Source organism: Octopus sinensis, linkage group LG27 (genome assembly GCF_006345805.1).
Source record: "Octopus sinensis linkage group LG27, ASM634580v1, whole genome shotgun sequence".
NCBI lineage: Eukaryota > Metazoa > Mollusca > Cephalopoda > Octopoda > Octopodidae > Octopus > Octopus sinensis.
The window spans coordinates 6,097,607-6,114,278 of record NC_043023.1 but is presented as its reverse complement, the minus strand read 5'-3'; the positions used below and the strand labels follow the sequence as shown (position 1 = coordinate 6,114,278).

The 16,672-nt window shown below is 38.5% G+C and overlaps 2 protein-coding genes across 5 annotated transcripts in view; one reads left to right on the top strand and one right to left on the bottom strand.

Moving 5' to 3' along the window:
- LOC115225490 (neurofascin-like) overlaps positions 1-16,672 on the top strand; it is a 498,646-nt gene that overhangs the window by 343,661 nt on the left and 138,313 nt on the right. The gene's annotated exons all lie outside the window — the stretch shown is intronic.
- Positions 1-16,672, bottom strand: part of LOC115225488 (hemicentin-2-like) — a 112,139-nt gene that overhangs the window by 4,502 nt on the left and 90,965 nt on the right. For all 4 annotated transcript variants that reach the window (XM_029796443.2, XM_036514375.1, XM_036514374.1 and 1 more), the window contains 5 exons: positions 16,099-16,304; positions 14,782-14,913; positions 9,221-9,364; positions 6,186-6,367; positions 1,673-1,763 (listed from right to left, as the gene is read on the bottom strand). In XM_029796443.2, the coding sequence (XP_029652303.1) occupies positions 1,673-1,763; positions 6,186-6,367; positions 9,221-9,364; positions 14,782-14,913; positions 16,099-16,304 (755 nt within the window). The remainder of the gene's footprint in view (positions 1-1,672; positions 1,764-6,185; positions 6,368-9,220; positions 9,365-14,781; positions 14,914-16,098; positions 16,305-16,672) is intronic.

The following is a 16,672-nucleotide window of genomic DNA, read 5'->3' as shown; positions in this document are numbered from 1 at the left end:
CTCTCTTACTCTCTCCCCTCTTTCCCTCTAGAGGATAAGTACAGACAGCCATTGTGATTCCTGTTTTCTGATTTTTATATAGCAAGGTTCTTCAGTTTTCATCTACCAAATCCAGTCACCATGGTTACATAAGTTGTAAATATGTAAACATGAGTATTCCCTGTAATATATGGCCTATGATTACATTTACACAATTTTCACTTGTCAGAATATGTGTATGTATATATATATGTGTATGTATATATATATTTCTTTACTACCCACAAGGAGCTAAACACAGAGGGGACAAACAAGGACAGACAAACTGATTAAGTCGATTACAACGACCCCAGTGCGTAACTGGTACTTAATTTATCGACCCCGAAAAGATGAAAGGCAAAGTCGACCTCGGTGGAATTTGAACTCAGAACGTAACGGCAGACAAAATACCTATTTCTTTATTACCCAGAAGGAGCTAAACACAGAGGGAACAAACAAGGACAGACAGAGGGATTAAGTCGATTACAACGACCCCAGTGCATAACTGGTACTTAATTTATCGACCCCGAAAGGATGAAAGGCAAAGTTGACCTCGGCGGAATTTGAACTCAGAACGTAACGGCAGACGAAATACGGCTACGCATTTCGCCTGGCATGCTAACGATTCTGCCAGATAGCCGCCTTTGTATGTATATATATATGTGTATGTATATATATATTTCTTTACAACCCACAAGGGGCTAAACACAGAGGGGAAAAACAAGGACAGACAAACAGATTAAGTCGATTACATCGACCCCAGTGCGTAACTGGTACTTAATTTATCGACCCCGAAAGGATGAAAGGCAAAGTCGACCTCGGTGGAATTTGAACTCAGAACGTAACGGCAGACGAAATACGGCTACCCATTTCACCCGGGGTGCTAACGCTTCTGCCAGATAGCCGCCTTTGTATGTATATATATATGTGTATGTATATATATATTTCTTTACTACCCACAAGGGGCTAAACATAGAGGGGACAAGCAAGGACAGACAGAGGGATTAAGTCGATTACATCGACCCCAGTGGGTAAATGGTACTTAATTTATCGACCCCGAAAGGATGAAAGGCAAAGTCGACCTCAGCGGAATTTGAACTCAGAACGTAACGGCAGACGAAATACGGCTACGCATTTCACCCGGCATGCTAACGATTCTGCCAGATAGCCGCCTTTGTATGTATATATATATGTGTATGTATATATATATCCACACATACACACATTTAAATATATATTGTAAACTTGGCAATTCTTAGCATAGATAATAATAATAATGAAATTATTGTATACAGTGCCCAGGTGCACCACAACTTGTCAGAAAGTGTGTATAAAGCATATGCAGTAATGTACAAATGCCTGGGAAGCGAACAGTGTATGAGTCAGATACATGCTTGCGTGTGTATGGAGGGGAGAAAGATCAGGTGTAGTGTTGGCGAATCTCTCAGGAAGCATGGAAGTTTTGAAGGATGCAGTGCTCCGACAACTAACAACCGATGCCGGCAGTTTGTTCCATGCTTCAGCATCTCTCAGCATGAAAAATATTGCCCTCCTCCATGGCTCTCACAAACAGTACAGGGCCCTTGTTAGCTAGTAACATCTAGAGCACAGAGAAGGGAAGGGAAAATAAAAAGCAATGAACAGATATACTCACGTCGGACTATAAGGTTCCTCGTTGCTGAGACCATACCATACTTGTTACTAGCATAACAATGATAGACGCCAGTATCTGTTAAGTCCAAATTCTGTGAAAGAACAATACAAAAAAATTAGTAGAAATACTAAGGGAGGTAACTGAGAATTTACTCTTTTTACTTGTTTCAGTCATTTGAATGTGGCCATACTGGAGCACCGCCTTTAGTCGAGCAAATTGACCCCAGGACTTATTCTTTGCAAGCCTAGTACTTATTCTATCGGTTTCTTTTGCCGAACCACTAAGTTACGGGGACGTAAACACACCAGCATTGGTTGTCAAGTGATGTTGGGGGGGGGGGACAAACATAGACACACAAACACATACACACACAGATATATATATATATATATATATATATATATATATACACATATAAACGATGGGCTTCTTTCAGTTTCCAACTACCAAATCCACTCACAAGGATTTATGTGTATATATATATATGTATAAGTATATATATATATATATATATATATATATATATGTATGTATATGTATATATATATATATATATACATATATGTATGTATATGTATATATATATATATATATATATGTATATGTATATGTATATATATATATATATATATATATATATACACACATATACATATACATATATATGACAGGCTTCTTTCAGTTTCCGTCTACCAAATCCACTCACAAGGCTTTGGTTGACTCGAGGCTATAGTAGAAGACACTTGCCCAAGATGCCACACAGTGGGACTGAACCTGGAACCATGTGGTTGGTAAGCAAGCTACTTAACCCACAGCCACTTTTAGGCCTATGATAGAACTTTTTAATCCTAAGTGTTTCCAAATAAAAATTTTTTTAAACCCAAAACACTGCAATTTGTAAAATAAAATGGATTGGTTGTGTTATCTGGTATTTCAATATTTCAGAGTTAGAAACCCTTCCTCAGAAAATTATTGGAGAAACGTTATTCGCTGACTTCTCTTTCCTATGGTAGATATCACTATGAATTTTTGAAAATATGTAAATGTAATTTCTGTTGTACTTTCTCTTGGAGAACACTGAAAAAAAACCAGCTTAATACTTCCTTTGTGAAATTTGGATGAATGCGAAGAGCTGTTGAGGCAAGTGTAATCGAAATCAAATTTGATGACTGGCATCCATGCTAGAAGGGTGCAAAGAGCACCATACGAGCATGATCATTGACATAGCGGCTAACCGGCTTCCATGCCAGTGGCACATAAAAGGCACCATTCGAGTGTGATTATTACCAGTGTCAGATGATTTGACTGAGGACTGGCAAACCGGATGGCTGCACCAGGCTCCAATCTGATCTGGCAGAGTTTCTACAGCTGGATGCCCTTCCTAATGCCAACCACTCCGAGAGTGTAGTGGGTGCTTTTATGTGCCACCAGCATGAGGGCCAGTCAAGCGCTACTGGCAACGGCCACACTCAAATGGTGTTTCTTACGTGCCACCTGCACAAGAGCCAGTCCAGCGGCACTGGCAACAACCTCGCTCGAATGTTTTTTAGTCTCAGTCTGTGCAAGTACTCCACCTTAAATTTTTCTGTCATTTCTTTCTCCATCAATTTATCCCGTTTTCAAAATCCCCAAGAACTTATAGCCCATCTCTTCTATCTGCTTCATAACCTACCCTGAAGGTATCGATAGCCCATCCAGACATTTGATTTTGCCTCTCTTCAAGACTAACACACCACACTTTCTCAGTCCGAACTCCATTCTGGTATCAGCACTGAAGGTAAACACCGTATCAACGAGGGAACTGACTTGGGATTCATCTTTACCACAAAGTTTGAGGTCATCCATGAATAACAAATGGTTGACTTTTTGTTAGCAGTTTTTGAATACACACCCATCTTTTGCTTTCCTCAGAATCAGTGTTAGTGGTATCAAGCACAGTACAAAGATCACTGGGGACAGACAGTCCCCTTGGAAGATGCCCCTCCTGATTTCTATTGCCCCTAAACTTCTTCCGTATGCTGTCAGATCCGTCCTTCAATTCGCCATACTTTTTCCAAGCAATCGCTGAACATTCGATGCAATACCAAATGGGTTCACACATTCCATAATCCAAGAATGTGGGATCATATCGTACGCTTTACAATAGTTGATCCATGACATGGCTAAGTTACTTTTCCTCCTCTTGCAGTCTCCAAGTACAGTTTTGTCTATCAGTAGTTTTTCTGATGTATTTCAAGATTTCATTGACATTTTTCGTTTCTTCGTTCAATTTCCATCAATCAACCTTTTTAAGGTTGCAAATAATGTCGCTATTGTTCTCCTGTAGCCTTACCTTTGTTCTGTCGTAGATTGCCTTTTGTTCATCTGTCATATCACCATTAGTTTTATCATCTTCTTTTAGATCGTCTGTATGTCTCTCATCAAGTAAACTACCACTGCTCCTTTCCTGTGCTATGCGATTACTCTTATTAGTAAGAACTGTATTCTCATCGTTATCTCTGCTGCTATTTACCATGACCTGTCTTTTGATAACTTCCAGCTCTACTTCTGTGAACCAACGATTTTTTTCTTATTGCTCTAGCTTAATCACATAGTCTCTGTTCCGTGAGTTGAAACAATCCCTTTTCTCTCCAGTGATTATACATACATTGTCGGTAACCCCTAATTTGAGCACCATTTTCATCTGCCAGGCTGCTCAGGTAGTAACACTCCATGATCACAGCATTAATTTGCTTGCTCCATCTATGCCATGTGTGGTGGTCCCTTTCTGGATATCGACAAGTTGGAGCCAGGCCAGAATCTCTGAGCCTGCCGGGTGGAACACTGTCATCATCATTGGCTTCAGTTTCATTACCACTGTTATTCACAATATTTTGGTTTTTCATTGTCACTCATATGAGGTAGCGATTATCAAGTTGTGCAATTACCAGTGTTTTTATTGTGACACCATCACTTGATATATCATTAATCAGTCTATGAGAAGGTTCCACTTGTTTCCTTTCATTATTATTATTTTTATTATCATCACTGATATCACTGATATTATTGTTATAATTATTATTATTATTATTTTTTTTCTTCTTTCAAATTTGCTTCCATTTCTTGCCGAGTGTCTTCCCGACTCCTAGGGCAAAGAAACTCATAGTATACATTGGTAAGCCATTAAACTAAACTCAATAGTTCGTTCATTTTTTTTTTTTTAAGTTAAATTAAAATACATGGGTAGTAATAGTTCTCACATCGACAATGCTCTTCTCAATACATGTGATGTACCAGTTAAGACAATCTTTTGCACTTCTTGCAGGGATGGTAAACCAGGGATCATTCTCATATAATTTTCAGTTCCCTTCTTGATCATTCCTAGTGCTCCTACGATTACTGGTATTGTAACCACCTTGAGATGCCACATTTTCTCAATTTCAATGAGTAGGTCTTTATATTTTCTGAGCTTGTCAAACTCTTTCGCCGAGATATTATGATCACAGGGGATGCTCATGTCGATCAATAAGCAAACTTTATTGTTTTGGTCTTTCACAACAATATCTGGTTTATTGGCTTTGATGGTTCGGTCTGTATGTACTGGAAAGTCCCACAGAATCGTTACATTTTCTCCTTCAGTTACAGCTTCAGGGTGGTGATTATACCACTTGTCGGCAGTTTTGATATTGTAATGCCGACTTATTAGCCAGTGTAGATATTGGCCAACTCTGTCATGTCTTAATTTATACTCCACTGGTGCTAAGACTTTACATCCAGAGATTAGGTGGTCCTTATTATTATTATTATCATTATTATTATTATTATCATCATTATTATTATTAGGTGTTGTTGTCGTCACTCCGTTCTGAGTTCAAATTCCATCAAGGTTGACTTTGCCATTCATTCTTTTGGAATCGATAAAATAAGTACCAGTTAAACACTGGGGTCAATGTGACTCATCCCCTCTCCTGAAATTGCTTCTCTTGTGGCAAAATTTCAAACCATTATTATTATTATTATTATTATTATTATTATTATTATTATAGGCGCAGGAGTGGCTGTGGGGTAAGTAGCTTGCTAACCAACCACATGGTTCTGGGTTCAGTCCCACTGCATGGCATCTTGGGCAAGTGTCTTTTGCTATAGCCCTGGGCCGACTAATGCCTTGTGAGTGGATTTGGTAGACGGAAACTGAAAGAAGCCTGTCGTATATATGTATATATATATATATATATATATATATATATGTATGTATGTATGTATGTGTGTGTGTATATGTTTGTGTGTCTGTGTTTGTCCCCACCAACATCGCTTGACAACCAATGCTGGTGTGTTTATGTCCCTGTAACTTAGCGGTTCGGCAAAAGAGACCGATAGAATAAGTACTAGGCTTACAAAGAATAAGTCCCAGGGTCGATTTGATCGACTAAAGGCGGTACTCCAGCATGGCCGCAGTCAAATGACTGAAACAAGTAAAAAGTAAAGAGTAAGAGTAAAGAGTATTATTATTATTATTACTACTACTACTACTAACCTTGATGTTTAGATTGCCATTCCTTAGTATGTGATACCTGTCACCTGTCATCTGTTTGTTATCCTTCATCCAAAGCACCTGCACCGAATCATAGCCAGTTGTCTTGCACGTAATGTTTATGGTCTGACCCTCGGATCTCTTCAGGGTCATGTTCCCCTTTTCTAGCAAATCCGGTGCCTCAGCTGCAAAAGAAGAATATAGAGAAAAAAAAAATAATTCTTTCTAATTTTGATATAAGGCCAGAAACTTTGAGGGGAGATGGCAAGTGCTCTACTGGTACTTATTCTATGGACCCTGAAAGGGATGAACGGTAAAGACAAACTTGGGTGAATTTGAACTCAGCTGAAATGCTGCTAAGCATTTTGTCTGGTGTGCTAACGATTCGGCCAGCTCACCACCTTTATAATATACTAGCAGTATCGCCCGGCGTTGCTCGGATTTGTTTCGACCCTTTAGAATTGGAATTTTTGAAAAGTAAAGAATTTGCATTATGTTGCTTGTTATTCTCTTTAAGTGAACATTTTTCTGGTTGAAATACACCGAAAAATGACGACACAGCAGTCAAAAAATCGTTAAAAAATAGGATTTTCATAGAAAAATAAGCACCTTTTTTATGTAAATAATTTTTGGTGTTAACATGGTCTGATTTGAATTTTTTCTTCTATGGAAGGAAGAGCAAGCCTTCTTCTATTATACTCTCAATTTTTGTCAACTTGCGCTGCAGGGTCTCGGAGGAGATTGTGTTAGTTGAAGGCTACCAAACCTGCCACACACGGACAACTTCAGCTTTATATCATCATCATCGTTTAACGTCCGCTTTCCATGCTAGCATGGGTTGGACGATTTTGACTGAGGACTGGCGAATCAGATGGCTGCACCAGACTCCAATGTTGATTTGGCAGAGTTTCTACAGCTAGATGCCCTTCCTAATGCCAACCACTCCGAGGGTGTAGTGGGTGCTTTTTACATACCACCGGTACAGGGGCCAGTCACGCTGTACTGGCAACGACCTCACTCAAATCTTTTTACATATAGAGATAATAATAATGTTCATCGGTTGTTGTTGACGATGACGAGGACATCACATGGGAAAAGTAGATGGGTCACAGTGCATCGGCTGTGGCCAATCAGGCCAATGTGTGCTTTGGAAGTTCTGCTGCAGGTTGGGAACAGGTGAATTGCTGGGAATGAAGGTAAACAGTTGGCTCTGGACTTGTGCAGCTCATCTTTTCTTTGTGTTCCTGTCTTTCTCTGACATAGGAACAGTTGGTACAGCTATGCCAGGTCCTGTGCTTGCATTTCCCAGGGTTGGTTTGAAAGCACTTCAGTGAGGCTTTGAGGGCCTCTTTAAAATGCTTTTTCTGCCCACTTTGTGTGCACTTGCCTTCTGCCGATTCATTGTTTTGGGTAGCTATGTATCAGGCATTTGAACAAGGCAGCCTACCCACCCAACCTCCACTCTCCTCAGCAGTGTTTAAATGCTTAGTAGATCAGCTCAAGAGAGGACCTTTGTGTGCCCTCTGTATTAGGCCCTGTGTGGCCAATAAAAAACAATAAGAGAGGACCTCTGTGTCTGGTAACTTCTCTTGCTAAATGATCTTCAAAAGCTTTCTCAGACAATTCATGTGAAAGCAGTTTAGCTGCTTGGCATGACATCCATAAACCATGCAAATCAGGCGTAGGAGTAGCTGTGTGGTAGGTAGCTTGCTTACCAACCACATGGTTCCAGGTTCAGTCCCACTGCGTGGCATCTTGGGCAAGTGTCTTCTGCTATAGCCTCGGGCCAACCAAAGCCTTGTGAGTGGATTTGGTAGACGGAAACTGAAAGAAGCGTATCATCATCATCATCATTGTTTAACGTCCATTTTCCATGCTAACATGGGTTGGATGGTTCGACGGGTCTGGGAAGCCAGGAGGCTGCGCCATATGTGTGTGTGTGTGTGTGTGTGTGTGTGTGTGTGTGTGTGTTTGTGTGTCTGTGTTTGTCCCCCCAACATTGTTTGACAACCGATGATGGTGTGTCTATGTCCCTGTTACTTAGCAGTTCAGCAAAAGAGACTGATAGAATAAGTACTAAGCTTACAAAGAATAAGTCCTGGGGTCGATTTGCTTGACTAAAGGCGGTGCTCCAGCATGGCCACAGTCAAATGACTGAAAGAAGTAACAGAGTAAAGAAAGTAAAGAGTATTACGTTTACATATAAATTTCAGGCTATTATACATTAGGGGACAAGTCACATTTCCCAAGGGCAGGAGTGGCTTAGTCAGACCCTGGTATATGACTGGTACTTAATGCTGTTGAGTCTGAAAGGTGGAAAGGTGGCACTGACCTCACAAAAATGCAAGTGGACACACAGACACACAAGCATGCAGACTTGCAGTAGTGGTAGTGGTGGTAGTAGTAGTAGTAGTAGTAGTAGTAGTAGTGGTAGTTGTAGTTGTGGTAACATATGTAGCAGCAGTATTAGTAGTAGAAGTATTAGTAGTAGTAGCAGCAGCAGCAATAATAGTAGTTGTTGTAGTAGTAGTAGTGGGAGTAGTAGTACCAGTAGCAGCAGTTGTAGTAAAAGTAGAAGTAGTAGTAGCAGTAGTAGTTGTACCAGCGGCAGTAGCAGTTGTAGTAGTAGTGCTAATAGTAGTAGCAATAATAGTAGTAGTTGTAGTAGTAGTAGTGGTGGTGGTGGTGGTAGGAGTCGTAGTAGTAGTAGTAGTAGTAGTAGTAGTAGCAGCAGTACAGCAGCAGTTGTAGTAGTAGTAGTAGTAATAGTAGTAGTAGTAGTAGCAGCATAATAGTAGTAGTTGTAGTGGTAGTAGTAGTAGTAGCAGCAGCAGCAATAGTAGTAGTAGTAGTAGTAGTAGTAGTAGTAGTAGTAGCAGCAGCAGCAGCTATAGTAGCAGTAGTAGTAGTAGTAGTAGTAGTAGTAAAGGTGCTGCTTGTGGTAGTAGCAGTAGTAGCATTTATTGTGTTTGGAGGAAGCAATATAAAAAGGGAAATGAATGCCTGATGTATCAGAATGTGCCAGGTTCAATACTCACCAAAGACATATAGAAAGGCATCAGCGAAGATATACCCATGGATATTACTCATATTACACTGGATGGTCATGGAATCTTGGTATGTGAGGTTGATGACAGTCAGGTTGGTTTCCTGTACTATAAACTTATTTTTATTGGGATATTCTGCAAAAATAAATGTTTATAAACATTAATAATAATAATAACAATAATAATCAACTTCTGGTTGAAATATCTAACAGGAATGCACAAAAAGCTGGCTGAAAATTTTAACAACATAATAGCAGAGCCAGAGACAATGCCTGAGTGGCTCACGAAGGGGAAAACCATCTTAATTCCCAAATCAAATGAGACAGCAAAACCAGAAAACTACAGACCAATAACCTGTCTCCCTACGATGCACAAGTGGTTTACTGCAAGTGGTTTACTGCAGTGATATCGCAAAGGTTGAACAAGCACCTAGACGAAAACAACCTGTTTCCAGAAGAGCAGAAAGGATGCTGCAAAGGCTCATACGGCTGTAAAGATCAACTAATGATCAATAAAGCCATAACTGAAGACAGCCACAGAAAGAAGAAAGGCCTCAGTATGGCCTGGATCGACTACAAAAAGGCGTTTGATAGCATCCCCCACACATGGATCCTCGAAACACTAGCCATTAACAAAGTAGCACCAACAATTATAAAATTCATTGGGCACTCTATGAATAAATGGCAAACAGTGCTACAGCTCCAAACAAAAGAGGGACTCATGAAAACCAAAACCATCCCCATTAGAAGAGGAATATTCCAGGGAGACACGCTCTCTCCACTTCTTTTCTGCTTGGCACTGTCACCTCTATCTGATATGCTAAATAGAACTGGATGCGGATATAAATGTTACGGCAAAACGATCAGCCACCTTTTATATATGGATGACCTAAAACTATACGCTGCAAAGGACAAACAGCTGGAAACACTATTAAAGACAGTTCATGGATTTACCAAAGAAATAGATATGAAATTTGGATTAGAAAAATGCGCCAAAGTAACCATGAAAAGCGGAAAACTAGTTAAGAGTAGCAACATCACACTAGATAAAACCAATGAAATAAAAGAATTAGACCAAAACCAAACTTACAAATACTTAGGAATCCATGAACTAGATAAGACACAACACACACAAATGAAAGAGAAAATAAAAAAAAGAATATTATAGACGAGTTAGATCAATACTAAAAACAGAGCTCAATGCTAAAACCAAGATAATAGGTATTAACACTTTAGCTGTCCCAGTTATAAGTTACAGCTACAATATCCTTAACTGGACACTAAATGAACTGACCAAAATAGATAGGAAAACAAGAAAAATAATGACAGGATCTAGGATGCATCACCCAAAATCTGACATAGAAAGACTATATATACAACGTATAGAAGGTGGTAGAGGCCTTATACAGCTGGAAAACTACTACAAAATAACCACCATAGGACTGCAAAAATATCTACTTCAGAAGGAAGGAAAACTGATACAAATAGCGGCAAAACACGAGCAAAACAAAAAACTGTTCTCAGTATTTAAGGAAGCTGACAAATACAAACAAGAAATCATACCACCTAACAAATATAAAGGAGAAGAAGATGAAGAAGATGAAGAAACAACAAAAGCTATAAAACAAATGAAATCCAAACTAAAACTAGAACAGCAACGAACCATGATAAAATGATGGCAAGAAAAACCCCTTCATGGTAAATACTGGACTAAACTAAATGCAAAAGAAATAGACAAAGAAAAATCCCAGCAATGGTTGAGAAGCTCAGGACTCAAAGCAGAGACAGAGGGATTTTTAATTGCAGCACAAGACCAAAGCCTCCCCACCAGAAATTACCAAAAACATGTAATGAAAAGAAATATAACAAGTAACTGCAGAATATGTGGAGATGGACAAGAAACAATAAATCATATTATCTCTGGCAGCCCAGTCCTGGCTAAGAAGGAATATATTCACAGATATGACAGAGTTGGAACCTACATACATTGGAAGCTATGCCAACATTATGGAATAACAACAGAAAAAAGATGGTATAGGCACACACCAGAAAAGGTCAGAGAAAACGAGAAAGCAACCATACTCTGGGATATGCTGATATACACAGATAGAGAAATTAAGGCCAACAGACCAGATATAGTTGTCAGAGATCATGAAGAAAAAGAATGCTTTCTAATTGATGTATCAATACCGGCAGATGACAACGTGTCTCTAAAAGAAATGGAGAAACTTTCAAAATACAAAGACCTGGAAATGGAGGTAACCAGAATGTGGAATCTAAAAACAGACACAATTCCTATCATAGTAGGTGCATTAGGCATGATAAAAAAATATTCAGACAAATACATAACAAAAACACCAGGACTTACAAACACATATAACATATAGAAAATTGCACTACTAGGCACTGCACACATCCTACGCAGAACACTTTCCATACAATAACCATCAGAGTATCACAACAAATCACAGCACATACCCAAGGCACACAGAGCTGCGCTCGGTAGTGAAGTGAAAGCACGCTATAAAAAATAAAACTACTGAATAATAATAATAATAATAATAATAATAATAATAATAATAATAATAATAATATTAATGTCCCACTGGGCTGACCAAAGCCTTGTGAGTGGATTTGGTAGACAGAAACTGAAAGAAGCCCATCATATATATATATTGTAGTTTTATTTGTATCGTTTTTACATCCTGTTTGTGTTACATTTTTTTCTTGCTTGTTTTTACCCCTCTGCGAGGTAATTTTATTTTAATTCTCTCGCAGGAAGGACTAGTTTGGCGAGTCATGTCCTGTCTTGCCTTCGAAACATGCTGGAGTCGAACTAGTGACAGCTGATGATAGGGGATTTTTCCTTGTGTAGTATGTCCTGTACTCTGTTTTTCTGTTGCAAAAAATGGTTTTTCCGTTTTCGTTTCTCGTTGAGTTCTACGTCTAGTTGTGGTGTCCTGTACTCACGTATATATATTTATATATGCATGTATATATACATGTAGATGTAGGTACGTACATATATGTTTGTATGTATGCATATATTTTATTTATTACACTATATATATATATATATATATATATATATACATATGTACATGTGTGTATATGTTTGTGTGTCTGTATTTGTCCCCCCAACATCACTTGACAACTTAGTGGTTCAGCAAAAAGAGACCGATAGAATAAGTACTAGGCTTACAAAGAATATGTTCTGGGGTCGGTTTAGTTGACTAAAGGCGGTGCCCCAACATGGCCACAGTCAAATGACTGAAGCCAGTAAAAGAGTAATAATAATAATAATAATAATAATAATAATAATCATCATCATCATCGTTTAGCGTCCGCTTTCCATGCTGGCATAGGTTGGACGGTTCAACCGGGGTCTGAGAAGCCAGAAGGCTGCACCAGGCCCAGCCTGATCTGGTAATGTTTCTACAGCTGGATGCCCATCCTAACGCCAACCACTCCATGAGTGTAGTGCCACTGGCACAGGTGCCAGACGAGGCTAGCAAACGGCCACGATCAGATGGTGCTTTTTATGTGCCACTGGCATGGAGGCAGTCAGGGCAGCGCTGGCAACGGCCACGTTCGGACGGTTCTCTTATGTGCCACGGGCACTGGTATCACAGCTACGATTTCCATTGAAGTTGATTGATTTTGATTTTGATTTTGATTTTCACTTGCCTCAACAGGTCTTCACAAGTAGAGTTTGTTGTCCCAAGAAGGAAAGGTATGCATAAGTGGACTGAGGCCATGGGTTAATAATAATAATAATAATAATACTTTAGAAAGGTTTGACGTAACTCTTCACAGAGGTAAACAGTGAAGATGAAGAGCATGATTCGATTGTAAGGTATTTTAATATTTGAATGATATTTCAACAGTACGTCTGTCTTTGTCAAGTTCAAAATAAGAAGTGATAAAAATTCAAAATTACAGAGATTTAAACGTAAAGTATGAATGAGAGCAACCAGCGTCCACACGTTGATGGAATGACATCATCAGTTTCTAAGTTACAATTTTGTAACAGGCGAAAAGAAAAAGACAGAAAAAATATAACAGAAAAAAGAGGATGACAGAAAAAAGGAAAGAAGAATATTTAATCAAACAGTTTTGTATAAATTTGATGATATTATCCTTTCCTCCTGGGCGTGATGTTAATAACCTTCAAACACATTTCCCCTCATGCATTTTGAGTATTGAAAGTGTAGCAGATTCAGAATATTTTCTGAGAATATGCATTTTCAAGTTTTCTTCAAAATTGAAGCCGCTTGAAACAAAATATTCAGCAAGTTCTGTCGAACTACTGTTATTGAGCCTGATGTCGAATCTGTGCCCATTAAACCTTTTCTTTAATTGTTCTGTTGTGCAACCAACATAAATTAAGTTGTGTTTCGTGCATTCTGCAGCGTACACCAAATAAATATCTTTACATGTTCCACCTTCTGTATAAGTCTGATGGAATTCACTTCACTCATGTTGTTGCACAATGGACAGGGCTTACCTCTCTTGTGGCTGTTCTTTAAGGTACAGTGTGTAGATACTCCAGTGTTCGTTTTCTTGGAGTCAGATATAGAGGTCAATAATTCTCTTATATTCATATTCCGTCTAAAGGCTATGATAGGCAGCTGAGGAAATATCTGCTTGAAGTGAGGATATTTTTTCGAGGATATTATATCAATAATAATAATAATAATAATAATAATAATAAATGCCCCGATGCAGTACAAGGCAGTGGCTGTCATAACTTCTGATCTTAACTGATTGGAAGTGTTATCATGTACATTGTTTTGTCTTGGTATAAAAGATGGGCTAGAGCAAATATTCTGCTCAATACCACAAATTTGTTTCTCAGTTGTTTGACTGTAACCAGTTGAGCATGTCCCTTAGTGGCTGATGATATAAGCATCTCTGATCACGAGCAGAAGTAGTGGGGGAGCATCATAGCCATGTGTTGAGAAGGATTCTTTGGGGTTAGAATAATTCACCTCTGGAAACATGGGTGTTTCGTTCAACATCCTTAAACAGCCCTTATTCAGGGACCTTTTGAGCGGGATGAGTTACTTGACCAGAAGAAAATTCTAACTGCAAGGTCATGTGATGTTTATCTTGATATGAGATCACCATGTTGCGCACATATGGTTGTGATGCATGTGCCTAGTGTACCCTTATCAGACGGATAGTCATGATGGGTATACTGGGTTCGTATATTTTACCCCAGCATCACTTTTATGGCATGCACTGCTCTCTCACTCAATAATAATAATAATAGAGTCAAAATTAAAAGAAGAGTGCCATTCTCATCTAGCGAACGATATAGCAACATCTCATGTGTCTTCAACAGGTTGAAAACATAATTTTGTCAATCTACTTCATTTTGGTTAATATATAATATATGAAGTATATTATATATTAACCAAATACTGGGTTAATAATATGTGTGTGTGTGTATGTGCATGGATATGCATGTATTCACATATACACAAGTTCATAGTCATTGTCATCATCATCATCATCATCACCACCTCCATCATCAGTGTCACTACTTACCGTTAATTCTCTTTCCATTGATGTACCACATGTGTTTACTGATGGGAGGTTTGCTAGTTCCATTACAGATGAAGGTAACTGAACTGCCCACACTGGTCACAATACTTTTTGGTTTCGTCCATTCAGGTTTAGCTGAAACACACAATAACAACCATATCAATATCAACAACTATAATATCAACCAAATCAGCAACAATATCAACAAGTACAACAATGATTGTGTGATTGGGTATCACTCCATCACACTCTCTTCTCACTTGTTCCCGTTTCTATCTCTTTATTTAGACAACATTTCTCTAACTCTCATAAGTATCAAACTCTTTAACATTCATAATGTTAAGGTCAGCTATGCTTGCGTAGATAATGACATTTACAACATTTTATACTAAAACAAAAGAGAAACATGTACCCACACACTCACTCACTCCATCCCATACGTTAGCCTGTAATTACTGATGCCACCAGCTGCCTACTGGGAGTATCCTGCCTCCCAAATTCTGTGGTCTGTAGAGCTACGCACACATCATCTAATGCCATCACGAGACATTATAAGCATAAATGCCAATGGGCTTGAATGAAGATATATACATCACATGTACTCTTTCAGACATACTAATAAGGAAATCTCCTGTTTCTGTTCACACCTACACACACACCCACGCGCACAAACACACCTATATGCACACAAATGTACATTCGTATATATATATATATATATATATATATATATACATATACTCCCAGTAGGCAGCTGGTGGCATCAGTAATTACGTATGGGATGGAGTGAGTGAGTGTGTGGTACATGTTTCTCTGTTGATTTAGTATAAAATGTTGTAAATGTCATTATCTACGCAAGCATAGCTGACCTTAACATTACGAATGTTAAAGAGTTTGATACTTATGAGAGTTAGAGAAATGTTGTCTAAATAAAGAGATAGAAACGAGAGCAAGTGAGAAGAGAGTGTGATGGAGTGATACCCAATATATATATACATATAATATATATGCATAAATATACACATACACACCTATATACATACATATATATAATATTATATATAATATATATATATACACATACACACCTATATATATATATACATACAATCCAATATTATATATATATATATATATATATATATATATATATATATGTATGTATATACAGGGAACATATGCATTATGTACAAGTCTACAAATGCTGGGCTTGATACGACCACTCAAATGTCTTGAAGATAATGCTGCAGCTTGGCCACAGACCAAAGACTGAAACCAGTTAAAGAATAAAAGAATAACGGAATACTTATTCAGATTTACATTCAATCTTCACGGTCATGACTCGTTGCATTGCCTGGCTGAAACTTGTTACACGTGCGTGGCATTCATAGATTCCTTCGTCCTCAAACCCAGCATCCAGAATATTGAGCTGATGCTTAGAGCTGGAAAACCGATACTTTGTATCCTGCTCTATTTGTATTCTTCTCTCTTTAGTGTTTCGGAACCATCGGATTTCCGGTGTCGGACTGAGAATGAGAAATAAGACATAAGGAGTTGGGGGGGCTAAAAACAAATGTAATGTTATAGATAATACTTGCAGAAATACCCGGCATTGCCTGGGTTAAAGAAAATAACGAAATTTAAAAACGCTGTCTAGATTACTCAGGTCTCAACTGCTATTAGCTGAGATACAAACTTTCTACATTAATATATTTCTTTATTGCCCACAAGGGGCTAAACATAGAGGGGACAAAGAAGGGCAGACAAACGAATTAAGTCGATTACATCGACCCCAGTGTGAAACTGGTACTTTATTTATCGAACCCTGAAGGATGAAAGGCAAAGTCGACCTCGGCGGAATTTGAACTCAGAACTTAACGGCAGACGAAATATG